The 15,716-nt window shown below is 55.2% G+C and overlaps 1 protein-coding gene and 1 long non-coding RNA gene across 2 annotated transcripts; one reads left to right on the top strand and one right to left on the bottom strand.

The window, feature by feature from the left end:
• Positions 1-2,036: 2,036 nt before the first annotated feature.
• LOC129214843 (uncharacterized) lies at positions 2,037-3,534 on the top strand. The gene is made up of 2 exons (XR_008579827.1): positions 2,037-2,164; positions 3,056-3,534. It is a non-coding gene; the product is annotated as an uncharacterized LOC129214843 (long non-coding RNA).
• Positions 3,535-7,258: 3,724 nt separating this feature from the next.
• Positions 7,259-14,974, bottom strand: FOXJ1 (forkhead box J1). Its single transcript, XM_054847093.1, has 3 exons — positions 14,740-14,974; positions 13,028-13,598; positions 7,259-10,268 (listed from the first exon to the last, which is right to left on the bottom strand). The coding sequence occupies exons 2-3, from the start codon at positions 13,553-13,555 to the stop codon at positions 9,462-9,464; spliced, it is 1,335 nt and encodes a 444-aa protein (XP_054703068.1). The 5' UTR covers positions 13,556-13,598; positions 14,740-14,974; the 3' UTR covers positions 7,259-9,461.
• Positions 14,975-15,716: the final 742 nt, after the last annotated feature.

The raw sequence follows: 15,716 nt of genomic DNA, 5'->3' as shown, positions 1-15,716 counted from the left end.
GCCGCGGTCATGCCGCTCTTCCCACCCTGCAAACCGCCAGCTGCAGGGTCCCAGCAAGCCCGGGAGGAATTGCTCTCTGCGCCAAAGCCGCCGCCGTGGCGCATAAAAGGCGAACGTGGTGACTCAGCAGCGTCCGTGGAGGAATGCTGAGTCGCCCTTTGCTTCCCCCTCCATGAGACGGAGAAGGGATTTTCATCCAGGTGGCTGCGCTCACTATCAGCACGGGCACAGAAGGCAGAAAATGCAGCTAATACGGCTGGATAAGGATTCCATCCTCAGTGCAATGTTCAGTTGGGGCTTTGGTGCACTAATGAGAGAGCTAACGAGTGCCTTTTGCAGCATTTGCCGTGCAAAGCTGGTTCCAGTGCTCCGAAACCCAAGACACAGGATCAAATTGGAGCCCAACACCTTTGGGGTTGTTGGAGGCCGTGGGGTTCGAACAACGTCATGGCCCCGTTGTTCAGCAACGGGAGTTTTTGCCACCACAGGCACGAGGAAGTGGCTCCCACCCGCAGGGACGTGACAGTTGCTTCTCTCTGAGGACGAGGTGTTCGGGGCGTTGGTCACCCAAAATGCTTCAGAAAATAGAATTGACCTGATTTACAGGTGGGGAAACTGAGGCAGAGAGGGGCTTTGCTCCGAGTCACTGGAAAAACCCAGATATGCCCCAAATCCACATTTCTATTGGCTGCCTTTATGGTGGTGAAGGTCATTGCACAAAAGGTCTAATCTTGACAAGATTCAGATAAATTCAATTAATAATAGATCTCAAAGCAGGGACTTTCTGTCCCTTACATTGTGGCTCGGTACTGCTCACCCCAGGAACAGTTCCTGCTTAAAAAATAGTCATTTTATTGCAAAAAAATGAATTATGCCTGTCCTTGCCTCCCATGGGCAGGGTTAATCCCACTCCTGCATGGAGGGGACAGTGGGGACATGGCGGGGCAGCAGCACTCCCCCGAGCCACGGGAGCCGCCTGCGAGGCACACAGCGTGCGGCGATGAGGGCAAAAACAAGATTAATACAGCCAGGAGCCTCCAAAAAGGCTTTGCATTTGATGTGGGAGAGGAGCCGGGATTAACATAAAATTACAAAACTTTCATTATGGGCTGAAGGGCTGTCCCGGGCTGTGTGCCTCCGTGCTGTGACCCGCCGATGCCCCGGGCTGCGAGAACGTGTGGGAACACCATCGCCGGTGGCACTGCCCTCACCTCCTCCCCAGACACAGCCTATTCTGTCTCCCCTTGGGTCAGTCAGATAGAAAAGGCGATTAATCTTTAGCCAGATTAATCTTCAGCCAGAAAAACCAGGGGCTCTGAGCTGGCTAAGTCCCCAACTTTCCCTTCCAGGTGGGGTTAAAAGGGAAAAAGGGAGAAAGAGGGAGTCAGCATGCACAGACAGGGCACGGGATGCACCCAGGCACGCGCCCTGCCTGTTACCTTGCCCATGAACTTGAAGGTGTGAGACGGCATCCAAATCCACCAAAGGACTTTGCCTCCCTGGTAACGTCTCTAAGCCCCACTGGCTTTGCTTTGATCTTGACCCGGGTCCGTAGCATCGCGATGTGCCGTAGGGATGTGCAGTGCTTCTGAAAAACCATGTCCATGTGGGCCAAGGGTTGGTGTTTGGGCTCCTGCAGCTTCCCAGTCCTTCTCGTGCGCCAGTGGGAAGGACAAATGCCAGCCTGGCTGCTGCAGGGAGAGACGTGGCATGGCAGCAATTTGCACTGAAACAGCACCCGAGCAATCACTTCACAGGGAATCCCACAACGACCCTCAGCTCCTTGTAGGAAGGGGGTTCGTGGGGATCAGTCCCTCGAAGGCTGGCCCCAAAAATCTCCCCAAGCCCCCATCCATTGCAGACACAAGCTGTGTTGTCCCTCTGGCTTTATTTGCGGAGGGAATTAAGGTCCTGCTGGGAAAACCTCCCCTGTGCTCTGATAACTGCCTGCATAGCCAGCTCTAAATGGCTTTTTGTAAATGAATGACCAGGATTAACGAGGTTCCCCTTGTCACTGTTTACTTAGCACTCCGCTGGAGTAGGGGGAACAGCACAGAGATCCCCCTCCTCCAGCCAAGCCTTTTGGGCCACTGAGGAGCTGGCACATACCGGCGACCAACAAGGTGCCACCCGGCACACATTGAGCCCTTCCTCTCCTCCTTCGGTCAGGAGAACAGGTTTCTCTCTGGGTTTGGGCTGGGGTGGGATGTGTATGCGTGCACCGAGAGCATCAGTCACAGGGACAGAGGAACTACAGGGCACCGTATTTCGTGAGCTGGGGGCCGGGCTGGGGACGATGCTCATTTTCTCTCTGCGCCACGTTGCTGGGGAAGGAAGGGGGGTGTTTGCCATGCGGGTTGGTGTTGGGCGTGCGTCACCTCATGTAACGGGGACAGGGAGGCTGTGCATGGCTGCAGCTGGCTCCATCCCCCCAGCAGGAATGTGCTTGGTGACCCCAGGGCTGACGAGGAGCTGCTCAGCGAGACCATGGGGTCCACTGAGGGGTGCAGGTCCAATGAGCTCTGCAGACAAGTCCCTCCTCCGCCATTCCTCTCTGCCCAGCAGGGTACGGGGGTTCTGCCTTCATCTGCTGCGCTCCCGGGGGCTGGAGCCAACGCAGCTGCCTTGCCCCTGCACAGCTCTGACCTTTGGATGCTTGCACGTTCCTGCCTGTTAACGTGTCTTGTAACCAAAAGCTGCTGGGATGGAGCATTACTCCCCCAGCACCAGCAGATCTTCTCTCCCCATTCCCTGGCCGGGAATCGGCACCGTCCCCATGCTTGGTGGGAGCACATGCTTCCCAGAGGAGCGAAAACAAATCCCCGGCTCATGCTCAACCAGCAATGCCTCTGCTAGGAGCAATGGCTATCCCACCCCTCGACACCAGTGAGCCCAGAACGCTCACTGAGCTCCCAGGGCAGACGGCAGCCGCCTCTCCCAGCTGGGCACAGGGAAAAAGAACGCCGTTTCAGAGCAGAGCCGCGCTCCCCTCGGCTGCCAGGCTGGCACGCTGCCCGCCAGCGCCATGCCAGGCCAAATTCTTTGCGATTTCTAGGTCAACACCCACCGCTCGTAATGCCTCCGAGCCCTCCTGCTGCCTGCGCCGGCCTCCAGCCCAGCGACCCCCACACGCAGGACGGGAGCATCCCAGGGGGATCTGTGCACAACGTCCCCACGCCGCCCAGCCTGCCTGGTCCCATCTGTAACCCCTGGGGGTTATTCCTACGTTGTCCTGAGTTGGGCCGTTCCCCAAATACACCTGCTCGCCCTCATGCTGCCTCTGCTGCCTAGCTCTGCCTACAGCTTGGGTGATCCGGCTCCACAGGGCACAGAGACCACAGCCTGCCCCTGCTTGCACCTTTTTTGGAGGGTCTAAGGCCCATCCTCTGGAGTCAGACACCAAAGGAGGGTGTTTGCTTTGGATTTCTAAAGCAAGTTTCTCACCATCCTGACGGCAGTGGAAAAAAAAAGAATCTCAGGAGGTGGGATGGCCCTAATGCTCTAAACCTGGAAATAAATCACCTGAAAAAAACAGCCTTTGTAAAGAAATCCCCGTGGCCCCGGTGCTTGTTTGCAAACTGGCCAAGTTTCGACCTCGGCATGACGCGGTTTCCCAAAGAAGGAGGCAACGCTGGCACTGCTCCGGCAGCTCAGCCCCTCCACTGCAGGGGGCTGGATGTGTCCCCCCCTGCCCACAGGGGGCCACTTTCCGTGGCATGGGCTGGGCTGAAGGAACAGGGACCCTGCGGGGCTGCAGCCCCCCACCTGTGCATGCATCAGGGGGATGGCGGGGAGGAGGAGGAGGAGGAGGAAGAGGCAGCATGCCGAGTGTCTCCTCGTGACGGCATTTACGCAGGGGCCGTTGCATTGTGGTTCCGGCAAGCGGCTGCCGGCACTCCCCCCGCCGCAGGGCAAGCCCTGGCCTGCCGGCGCATTGTGCTGGCCACGCCACCGGGAACGGCTGCTGGCAGCGGCCCACTGACCCGTCCCTGGGCTGCCTGGGGCACGGAGGGAGGCAGGCACCGGAGGGGAGCTTTGCTGGATGGGGTCCCTGTTGCCAGAGGGTGCACCCCCTGTGCACAGCCCAAAAACGTGACCGAAAACACGAGGGTGCAGGCGTGCTCCAAAAGTGCTCTCCAGATAATCAGGTTCTGGTCCATGTCAGACCACCGCCTTGCCCTGCCTCAGTTTCCCCATCAGGATGCTGTAAGCCATCCAAGCTATGCGAATGCTCTGCTAGCAGTGCAAGGTCACTGCTGGAAAAGCAGAAAAGGGGCTTTGCCCCCTCTCTGTTCTCAAAACCACCTTTCCCAGAGCCCCTGCGACCCCACAGAAAGGTGTTTGCATCCAGCCTGATCCCTCCAGGCATAGACATCGAGGTGCAGCCCTGGGGCCCGTCACAACCTGTCTGAGGTTTGCCATGGTACCTCCATCTCTTCGGATATGAACTCCTCCAAAATTCAGTATCACAGGGCAGGGAGTCCCTGAGCTGTCCCCAAGCTCTGCCTCTCATCGCAGGGCTGGGGGCCAGACTGCACCAATGCCATCCCCATCGCCGTCCCCCCCAGGACCTGCTGTATCAGGGATGGAGCTTCCTGCCCAACCACAGTTCCCATGAGTTTTCACACCCATGTGAACTCCTGGATCCACGTTTGGGAACCTCTTTTTTCCCAAACTTTGGAGGTTCATTCATTGCTATGCAAGGCGAGTCCATTCCCTACCCTCCTCCATCCCTTCTCCCCCCTCAGAGCCCCGGCCATCCCAGCCTGGGATGTTAAAATGGGCTGAAGTTTTCACGATGAGGGGGGAGAAGAAAAAAAAAAAAAAAATAAAAATCTGGGGGTGGAGAGAGAACCCATGAGCTGTGACCTCCTCCAAACGCACAGCACCAAATCCACACAAGGAAAACAAAAGGCAGCGAGATTAGCATTTCCAAACAGAGCAGAGATGGCCCCAATCTTTGAGCTGTTTATTCTAGGCGTTGATTTTCAATATTTAGGATGATTAGCAAGTGAAAGCCGGCTGTTGCCAGAATGGCTCCGTGCCAGCCCCGCACTCAATGGAGGGCAAAGAAAGACACGGCAAGAAAAGGAGAGAAAAGAAGGGCTTATGTGTATATTTTTTTCCCCCTCTGTGAACGGGAGATTGGTTTGAGGTGTCAATGTTTGCCCATCAGGGAGGGATGATGGATGAGGGGATGGCTGGGGGAATAGCAGAAATAAATAATAAAGGAATAATTGCCATGTGCTTAATAACCGCCTGGGGAAGGACCTGGCTGGGGCCATGAAGGCTGAGTTTGCAGGGAGCTTTTGGAGCTGGGTGCTTCCCAGACCTGCTTTGGTGGGTGCTGGCGGTAGGATGCCCCAAAAGGCAGCTGTCTCTGGGCTATAGCAGTCTGGGTTTTCATTGCACAATGCTTTGCCCACGTGTAGAGCAGAGGGGACACCGCCAGTCCAGGGGTCCCCAACCCATCACTGCCCCTGTGCCGGGCGAGCCGGGGCAGCCTGCAGGGCTGGACCAGCCCCAGCCATGGACTGTAACCCCGCTGCCGCCGGCAAGCCCGGGCAGGCCAGGCGCTGCCGGGTCCCGACCTCCCTCCTGGCACCGTGCTTGGCCCCAAGCACACATGGGCTTTGTGTGGGCAGCAGCCCGGTGTCCTGCCTGCCTCTGCCACATCCTGCCTGCCTCCACACCCAAGGGAAGCCATGCTCCCACCCCATAGCACCCCCACTTCTGCACCTCCTGGCTGCTGCTTGAAAATATCTCATTGAAAGAAAAAAAAAAAATCACGTCCAAGTTGTTTTCATTGCCTTCAGAAGCTGAACAAAACAAGGTTGTTTCAGGCCTCGCCTGGTGCCTCCTTTATATTCACCCTTTCTCACTTTAAAACCCTCGGCTGGCTCCGGCAGGCTGGAACATTTTTTCCTGGCAAGGTCGGGTTTTTTTCAGTCCTCTGGCAGGGTAGGTGGTGCTGGGGGCTCCTCTTTTTCCAGGGGGTTTAGAAACAGAAACCACATGGTGGTGCCTGGCAAAACCAAATGAAGAAGTGAACCGAGGGAAAAGGGGGCTGCCAACTTTTTGCAGCCCTGCCAGTGTCACCACTATGGAGGGAAGCAGAGAGAAGCCAGGACAGGGATTCCCCATTACCTTTTGGGGTTCATGATCCCCATGCTAAAGGAGAGCCCAGATCTGCCTCCAAAAGCGCCCCCCCAGACACATCAAAATTATCCCCCACAAGGATAACCCCTACCTCATCCCAAAAGCCACATCCTGCCCTCCTGGCACAAGACCAGCCCTTTATTTTGGGTTGAGATTGATTGGATTGGGAGCAGCTGTGATGACCACTGCAGAGCAAAGGGGCAGCCCTGGGGCTGACTGCTGCAGTGCCTGGTACCAATAGGATCCAGTAGATCACTGGGGAGGTGATAGGGTGCTCCTCACCTGCTGGGGAGATGGGAAGGGCTGTGTCCCCAGTGCAAGAGGGATGGGCCATCCTGGAGTGGGTCCATCCAAAGCATCAAGCTGGATAAGCCCCAGGCAAGATCTGGAGGGGAATCTCTGTTCCTGGGGATGCTCAGATGTGATGGGGGGGGCTGGGCAGCCACCAAGCGGAGGGCAGACCACCCTTCTCCGGCGTCTCCTTCCCACCATCCCAAGTGGCAGCACTGCCCCACAGCTACCCACAGCCTGGCCCCAGCCAGCCTCACACCCAGCCCCGCATCCCTGAGCCAGGCTGCACTTTCCTTGGGGCTCCTGGAACCTGCTGCCCCCAGACCCGACGTCCCCTGCCCTGCCTGCGCCGTCCGGGCTGGCAGCTGAGCGTACGCTGCTTTTCTTCCCTGCCTTGGCAGAACCCAACTGCTCCTCGAGGTAATTGGCCTCACGAGAGCTCGGCTATTCCTGCGGCTTCTGTGCAGCTCCTCTCACTGCCCTGTACCCAGGAGGGCTCCGAAGCCACTTGTGTTTCTCAGGGCATCTACAGGGCCGGGTGGGGACTTGGCACAAGCAGAGTGACAGTCCCAGGCACTGTCACCCCATGTCACCCCCAAGAGCTCCCTGCAGAGGCAGGGAAGGATGCTCCAGGGGTTGGGAGCAGCTCCCAGGACTAGGGACACCGGGTATGGCCACCCTCCTGCCACAGAGGCGGTGTGTAACCATTGCCACACGGGTGGTGGATTGTGCCTCAGTTTACCCACGGGGAATTGCTGTGCCGCCGCAGAGAGGGGTGATAGCACCCATATTCCAGGGCTGGGTGTACAACCAGGACTGGGCTGGTGAGATGTCCCCTACCTCCAGGGCAGAGGGTCAGACAGAGCCAGGCAGTGCTGCAGGGAAATAAGGAGGCAAAAGGGCTTTTTCTTATTCGTTTTTTTTTTTTTAATTTGTAAATAACTTTCCATGAAAAAGGTTAAATTGCACACGTACCTCTGCAGTTCTTCAGCATCGGTATAGAGGCTCCAAAACAGGAAAATATAACAAAAACAACAAATAACAAGAAGCATTGCAAATACAGATAGAAACATCTACACAGAACCCCAAAGCCCCTCCAGAGACATCGGCCCTGGGACACCATCCCCAGCCGTGCGGTGGCATCCCAGGGGACTTCAGATGCTAGCACCTGGGCAAAGCAGCCCCATCTCTGCTGCTTGCATGAGCTGAAGATGTTGGTTCTCAGCCTGCCCCATGCTTTACCGGGGGATACAGGACTTGTGCTCGCACCTCCACGGCTCCAACCCTCTCCCCAAATTTGGGTGAAAATTACTCCAAGGGTAATTTTTTAATTTTTTTTTTTTTTTTAAGGCTTGCTTATTGATTCTTATACTACAACTATACTCTTGCTAAATTATATTGCTCACATTAAAGGTCCTAAGTGCTTTTGTAACCAAAAAAGAAACTCTTTACAATCTTCCATTTTTCGGCAAGTCTAAGACACACCATTAAAACTACAGCTTCTACTTACTCCTACCTAACAGCTACTCTACCTCTAATAACCTACAGCGAAGGAGAGGCGAAGAATCCAGTTCAAGATCTTCAAGTCAAGTTGCAGCAGTTTGGTTCCGCTCCCGAAATGTTTCTGAGCTACTTTGCAGAGACGCTGCCACGCTCTCGCTGCACGCCGAGCCAAAGGGCCAAAGCTTCCATTTGTGTCAATCCAGGTGGATCTCCCGGCTGAAGAGCTGCTCCCGGCTGGATGGGACTTTATCTCCGCTGCCGGCCCCAGAGCCCGTTGCATGCAGAGTCTTTGGCCTGAGCTGCTGGATGGAGCCTGAATGTGGATTTCTTTCCTCCTGGGTCCCACCTGGGAGCATTCGATGCAGAGTGACACCATCACTGCTAGCTGATGGCCATGCCATGGTGTTTTCCTTACAGCTCCCCCAAAAAGCGCATCCTTAACTGGGGTCCTGCGTTGCCCTGGCAGCTGTTTGGAGCCTGATGGATGAGCAAAAGAAGCAGAGAGCAACAGTCTTGAACCGAAACAAATGGAGAGGGGCTATGTCAGCTAATGAAAGACAGAGAGGGTTTATGGTGGTCTAGACCCTTCGGCAACTGCAGCGAGGATTTTGGGTACAAAAAATACAAAAGCCCGTTCCAGGAGCGCCCTGGTCCCCACTGCTCCTCTCCTGCCGGGCCAATTTCTGGATCCTTACCAAAACCTGTTGCTGCTGCTGCAGGAATCCTCCCTCGCGTGGTCTTGGTTTACAGAACAATGAACACAAGCCTTTAAACAGTGAAAATATAAAACAACTCCCAAACTGCATTTCCCCTATCCCCCCCACAATTAAGAAATTCTAGTGCTAAAAATATAGGTTTCTTTGAATATATAATATATAATAGATTATATAAAAACATCTAAAAAGGCAGACTTGCCGAATTTATAAACCTTTTCTTCTTCCCTAGGCACAAGTCAGGAGGGAGGTTGAACTCAGAGAATCCAGAAGGGACCTCTATTTGCTTGCTAGCTAATTATCACACTATACCTACCAGCTATGCTAGACAGAAAAAGGAAAGAGAGAGAGAAACAGAGAGACAAAAGGGTGAGGAAATTGCACTTAGTCTATCAAGTCCTAAGCCATCAGGAATCTCATGTCTTGGATGGGATTTTGCAGGTGCTCTCCTTTAGCCCTGAAGGAACATATGCCATGTCCATTCCCATGGAAAAAAATTATGATAATTCACATTTCTTCCTTTAAAAGTAAAAAAATAAGTAGTGTTATATTTCTTCTCTTGAGGAAACTCATGGACTAGAGACTTCTTGTTAAATCTTTAAAGGACACATCAGAAGTTCCTGTGGTGGTGGTTTTTTTTCTCCCCCTGGTGTTCCTGTAAATAATCTTATGATGAAGCTGGTAAAAGTCACTGTGGATGTCTCTGTCTCTAGAAAATCTTGTCCCTTGTAAGTCCCAGCAGCATGGGGGGAGTATTCTACTAAAGTCTGTGGGCTTTGAATGGTGCCTGGCCTCTTATAAAAGGGATGCCAGACTGCTCCAGTCGCTCACATCCGCTGGCAAAGAGGCATCGTTGAGTTCAAACAACTGCTCCACATTGACAGAATCGGAGAGGTAATCGTTTGTCCCTTCGTCCCAGGGATGCTGCAGGAAAGAAGTGGCCATGAAGGTTTCATCAAAGTCCAGGTTGTTCTGGTTGGATTCGGTGAGGACCTGCTCCTGCTCCTGCCCCTGGGGATAGTCCACGTGGTGCCCATGTACCGTCAAGTCCAGATCGCGTGTTACGGGGCTGATTGGAGGCGTGAGCTCCAGATCCCCAAAAGTGGAGAAGTCTCCATTCAGGTTGGTGTCGAAGATGGCTTCCCAGTCAAAGTCACCTTTCAGTGATCCCAGCTCGGTCTGCTCTTCCTGAGTCAGCAAGGCAGAGTTGGAAAGCCGAGCCGCCTTGGCCGTTCGCTTGGGCAAGGACTGCTTGCGTTTGTACCCTGCTTTGCCATCCGCCGGATTCCAGTTCTGGTTGCCGGTGACTTCTTCAAACTCTTTCAGCAGCTGCTGTGACTCCATGTTGACGTTGAGGATGTTATTAGCGGTGCAAGGCAAAGCGGCTGGGCTGACGACGCACCGTGCATCTTCCTGGAGTTTTTTGGTGAAGGCCGGGTGGATCTGCACTGGGGGTGTCTTCCGCTTTTTGAAGGCACCGTTCTTGAGCCGGTCGGCATATTGGGGGTCAAGCTTCCAAAAGCCACCTTTCCCTGGCTCACCCTTCTCCCGGGGCACCTTGATGAAGCACTTGTTCAAGGAGAGGTTGTGCCGGATGGAGTTCTAAACCCAAGAGAGAAAAAAAAAAAAAAAAACAAAAAAAAAAACCAAGGTTGAATGCTTGTCTGCTGCTGCAGCACCTACCTGCATGGGGAAGCTGGTAGAAAAGCACATTTTCAGCAAGGACCTTTGGGAAAAAGAAAGTAGAAATGGCAACATCAAGACATCCCAGGCTACATGCCCAGCAGAAACTCCCCTGTCCGAGTTTTCTTGCTGGAAAACGGGAAGGTTTGGGGCAACTCTCCTCCACTGTAAATTGGGACCATGGGGCCTTGGGTCATGCAGAGCACTAGGAGAAACCAGCCAGACTTGTTCTGGGTGCGGAGCTAAACTGGAGGAGGTTGGGACCTCCTTGGTGGCTAAGGAGGAAGAGGAGGGTCTTTACACCGATGTGGCCACAACCTCATTACAAGTGGCAACACATGGCAGCACCGCGGGGGATGGATCATCAGGGCCCTCCTTGCAGCCTCCAGTTCATCTGTGCTCATTGCTAGTGTTGAGGGGAAAATATTTGGCAAAAAAAAAAAAAAAAAAATAGACACCATGCCTCCCTGCAGCCAGGCTGCCACAAACCGGGCGGGCAAAACCAGAGAGACACGTGGGCTGTTCCACCACAGCCCTGTGTGTCCCCAGAGGTGCCTCCTGGCCCGGGGAAGCTCGGTGTGAAATCACTGCATCTTCATCAGCCACTGCTCACATGAGCTGAGGGGAGGAAAAAAAAAAAGGGGGAAAAAAAAAGAAAAAGAGAAGTTTTTGCTCCCGTCGAGCTGTTCTGAAGCCCTGAATGTGCCTGGAGTGATGTGAATAATCAGAAAGGAAACTCAGTTATTGGGTAAATAACCCAGCGTTGGACTCCACAAAGCCAAGACTGTATTAAGAGATTGGATATGGTAGAGGGTTTTTTTTTTTTTAATGTTGCCTGGATATCTTTATGCTTATTCATCCATAATCCGTAGTGCCGAATAGGAAAAACAAGGCTTGAATGCTTAGAGCTGTTGAAAAACACACACACACATACACACACACAACAAAACCCTCCTCTGGGCTGAAGCTCCTTGGGTGTGTTGGCTCCTCTCCAAAGCACTCAGCTCCCACAGGAATATATCCATCTCCCCCCCGGAGTATGGGTGGCATGACCTTTCCAGGCTGTCTTCACATACGGGAATTGGGATAGGGGATGAGAAGACAGTCTCAAAAAGAAAAAAAAAAGAAAAAGAAAAATAGAAAAAAGAAAGGAGAAAAAAGAAAAAGAAAAATGAAAGAAAAAAGGAAAAATAAAAAAGAAAAGAAAAAATGAAAAATAAAGAAAGAAAAAAAGAAAAACAAAGAAGAAAAAGAAAGAAGCAGCAGGAACACAAATATCCCTGCAAACAATCCAGGCTGTGCTAACTCCAAATTTACAGTTTAACGAAATTTTACGAGGGTCAGAGACTTGCAAGCTGAATTCTCTGCTCCCCATCTCCCCTCCCCATCCCAAACTTCATTCAGCCTGGGCTGCCCTCTGTTATTACCCGGCCAGTTAACATATTTATCATTCCTGCCTGCAACAATCCCATGAACCCCCTGCATCTATGCAGAGGGGGATTGAAAACCTTCTTTTTTTTTTTTTTTTTTTAATCAACACATTTAATTAAAAACATGGTGATTATCCAGCCGTGAGTTTGCAGGAGAAAGTCAACACGCTGGCACGCAGCTCCTCCTCCCAAATCGCTCCTGTAGGTCCCCCCAGCACAGGGGAGGCTGGGGGACCCAGGTGGCCCTGGAGAGGGACCAGGGAGTTCCCTTCCCCGTGATGGGCATCAAGAGCCGCTGGAGACCCACCTGCCTGGGGAGAAGGTGGGCAATGCCAGGAGTTTGCAGCAGTTTTGCCCAGCCCTGCCTGGGTGAGCACCGCCGTCGGGATCGCTGGCATACTGCAGATTTGGGCTGGGAATAACCCGAGCGGAGAGACAAGCCACCCGGGTCCCTCCTGCCCTGCCACAGCCTAGAAAGCCTCACGTGCCGGAGGTCCCCTCGTGTGACGGAGGAGGGCAGCGAGCCAAGGTGGCTGGGAAAAGCCCCTGTGCTTCAGGCTGTCCCCAAAGCTGGTGAGCCCGAGGGCTATCCCTTACCCCCTGGGGATGTGCTTGTGCTAGCTGGGGAGAGCAGCCCTAATTGACCTCTCTTGGGCTTCTCTCTGAGGCCTCACCAGCTCGTCACAGCGACAGAGCCTCCCTCACCTGTCCAAGGGACGGGAGACCTGCCTGCCTGGCTTGGAAAGCAGCAACATTTCTGCTCTGAACGTCCCCAACAAGGCATTTGTCCAAAAAGGAGCATCTCCCTGGGGGACCTCTCCATCCCTCTCCTACGCCTGATCCTCAGCACTCAGAGGTGGCGATTTCATGTGTGCTCAGCCCCAAGGGACTCAGAACCCCAAGAGACCTCCAGAAAGGTGGAGCCAGGGACAGAGATGCCTTCGCCCCAGAGCCAAGAGGAGCCACGGGGACCAGCAGCCCAATGGGTACCTCCCTGCTTCCCAAAATGGCCCTGTGCTCTCCCTCATAGTGGCTCCTTCCCTCCACCACCCTCAAGGCCATGGCATTTCTGTGCACACCCAAGCTCTTTCCCATTATTGCTGTTTCCCACCAGCTGCCAGTGCCGCTCTCCTCCTGGTGGGATCCAGCATCCCCACGGGACCTTGCTTTGTGTGATGGAGGCTGTGGAAAGCCCTCCCCAGCCCTGCGGGGAGAGGGGACAAGGCAATATGTCTCCAAATGTCCTACCTGCCAGGTGGGATCGGCATGTCGGAAGTAGCAGAAGTTGTCGGTAATCCACTTGTAGATGGCAGAGAGGGTGATTTTGGGCTTATCGCTGGCTTCCATCGCCATGCAGATGAGAGCGGCGTAGGAGTAGGGCGGCTTGACATGCGGGTTGGTCTTATAGTCGATGTCCTCCGCAAGCTGAGGGTGCATGGCCATGGCGTGGTGCGCCGTCTTCAAGGTGGAGGAGGAGATGGGCTTGCAGGGAGCGTGGGGCACACCCATGCACGCCGGGTCGGCGGCCAGAGGTGAGCATGGGGCGGCAAAGCTGGGGATCCTGTGACAGTCATGGGGGTCCGGGTCGCTGGGGCAGCAGGAGGACTTCCCCATGCTGGCACTGGTGATTGAGAAATCCTGCAGCCACATGAGGCTGGTCAGGCTGTCGTCCAGGTCGTCCAAGTCCTCCATGCTGCCCTTCTGCCCCTTGGCCTTTCCTGCCCGCAGGTACTTCAGCCACCCCTCAGCCATGCCTTGGCTTATCGGCTCTTGCATTCACGGGGTGCACGTGAAGGGGAGGGAGGGGACAGGGCAGATCCTGCAACAACAACAGGGAGAGGGTTGAGGATCCCCAAGGCACAGCCGCTCTCTGGCACCCGGGCAGGACTGGGGCTGGGTGCTTGCGGTGCTGCTGGGTGAGACCCATCCCCGGGGTGCTGCACAGTGGAGCTGCAATGCCTCCCCCGGGGTGCTTTAGCAGCCCCAAACCTCGGGGAAATTCCCTCAAACCCCCGTGCCCTGCTGTCACCCAATCCCTGGGGAGCCGGTGCTGCCCAGCAAGCCTTTGGCCAAAGAAAGAAATAAAAAAAACCCAACAAAAACCCCCTCAAACGACCAAAATCCAGCCCTGCCATCCCACAAAGTGAGGATGTTTCTCCCACCCGCCGCTAGCAGGACAAAAAAAAAAAAAAAAAATCTCAGGAGCCAACACATCGACAAAATTAATCTTAAAGTCGTCCCCCCCCCCGCCGCTACCAGCTTCCCTCGGTTTGATGCTACTCCTGCTCCTCCCTTCAACCGGTACCCCGAAAACAACCCGGGGGGGGGGAGCGCGGACCCACCCCAAGCACACCCTCACTCCGAGAGAGCCGGCAGTTATTCCCTAACTGTTGATGAGGCGTCTGGCTTCGCTGTTGGGCTGTAAACCCGAAATCCCGTATCTGTGGGTGAGGAGAGAGCCCTCCGAGGCCGGCCGGGACCAGGAGCTCCTGCACCGGCTGCGCGGCGGCGGCTGGGGCCGGGGGTTCCACCGTTTGAATGATGCCCTGCCCAACAGTCACGGGAGGGCGGGAGGCACGGGCGGGGGAGTGGAACCACCTGCCCCGCTCCCATAAAGCGGGCTTTTCGCCTCAAAAATAAAAATAAGGCTCAAGGCAGCTACAGGTTTTTTGGATGGCTGGTCCCCAGAGGCACCACCCAGCCCCTCCAAACTGCTGCGCCCGCGGTAAGGGGCGGGGGGGGGGGGAGGGAGGAGGGGGCCCAGAAAAGCTCGCTGCGGTGGTCGGAGGAAGGGGGCAGGAGGGATAAAAAGAATAAAAATAAAAATGAGACTAAAGACGCCTCTGTGCTCCTGACAGCCGGCTTTGCCCCAGCCGAGCCCTCAGCAGTGCTACCCCGCGGGCCCGTCCCACCCAGCCCACCGCTCCCCGCTGCTTTCGGCCACCGCCGCCGTCCCTTACCCCGTCCCGGCGACGTCCCCAAACTTCCAAAGTTCACGAGAGAGCAAGAAGCTTCTGGAAAAAAAACAGGAGGGGGGGGGGAAAAAAAAAAAGAAGGAAGAAAAAAAAAGCCAAAAAAAAAAAAAAAGCCCAAAAGCCCCGGCTCTGGGGGTGGCGGAGGGCAGGGGGGGTTCAGCTTTCCCCCCTCCGGGTGAGGGATGACCCCGCGCCGTGCCAGGCCCTGCCCGCCGAGTCGCCGTGATTTGCCGGCCGCCCGGGGGCTGCCATTAAGTAGCTGCTCCGAAAGGCTTCACGCGTTGCCACGGCGACGCTCCGCCCCGTAAACAGCTTCCGGCCCTGCCATTGGTCCTCGCGTTGCCATGGGGAGGTGGAGGGTACCTGCCACTTCTGGCTGAGACTTGGCCTTTTGGGGACGGACCCCGGGATGGGGGAGCAGCTGAAGGTGTTGGATGGGCAGGGTTGTGGTACCCAGGGATGCTGCGGGGAGGACGCGGGACCCCACCGTACCCCACACTCAGCGCCAAATACAGCCCCAGCAGCACCAGCAAACCCCAAATCTGCATCCTGGGCCCCCCACTCCGGGGTTGGCACAGGGGCAACCCCAGCCCTTTCCTCCTACTGACCCCTGAGGGGCCTATGGCAATTGGGGCAAAGCTGCAGGGGGAAGGGGGGCTGGTAGACCCCCAAATTAAAGAGTGGGGTCTGCCTTTAATTAAAAGGATTACAGCCCCATGCCCCTATAAGAAAGCCCTGATCTCCCCCACTGCCAGCCCAAGGGCTTTAACAGAGACCAGCGAGGGACTCCCCTCCCCAACCAAGGGGGCTGAGAGCAGCTGTGATACCCAAGGGAAGCCTGTTTGCTTTCACCCCACAGCACAAGGCCTGCCCTTTGGGGGAGTGGGGGGCTTTGGGGTGTCTTGAGAAGGTTTAAGCACCTGGCACTCCTCCTGTGCCTGCCCCACAGGGGAAGGACATTG

Source organism: Grus americana, chromosome 18, assembly GCF_028858705.1.
Source record: "Grus americana isolate bGruAme1 chromosome 18, bGruAme1.mat, whole genome shotgun sequence".
NCBI lineage: Eukaryota > Metazoa > Chordata > Aves > Gruiformes > Gruidae > Grus > Grus americana.
This window is presented reverse-complemented; position numbering and strand designations above follow the sequence as displayed.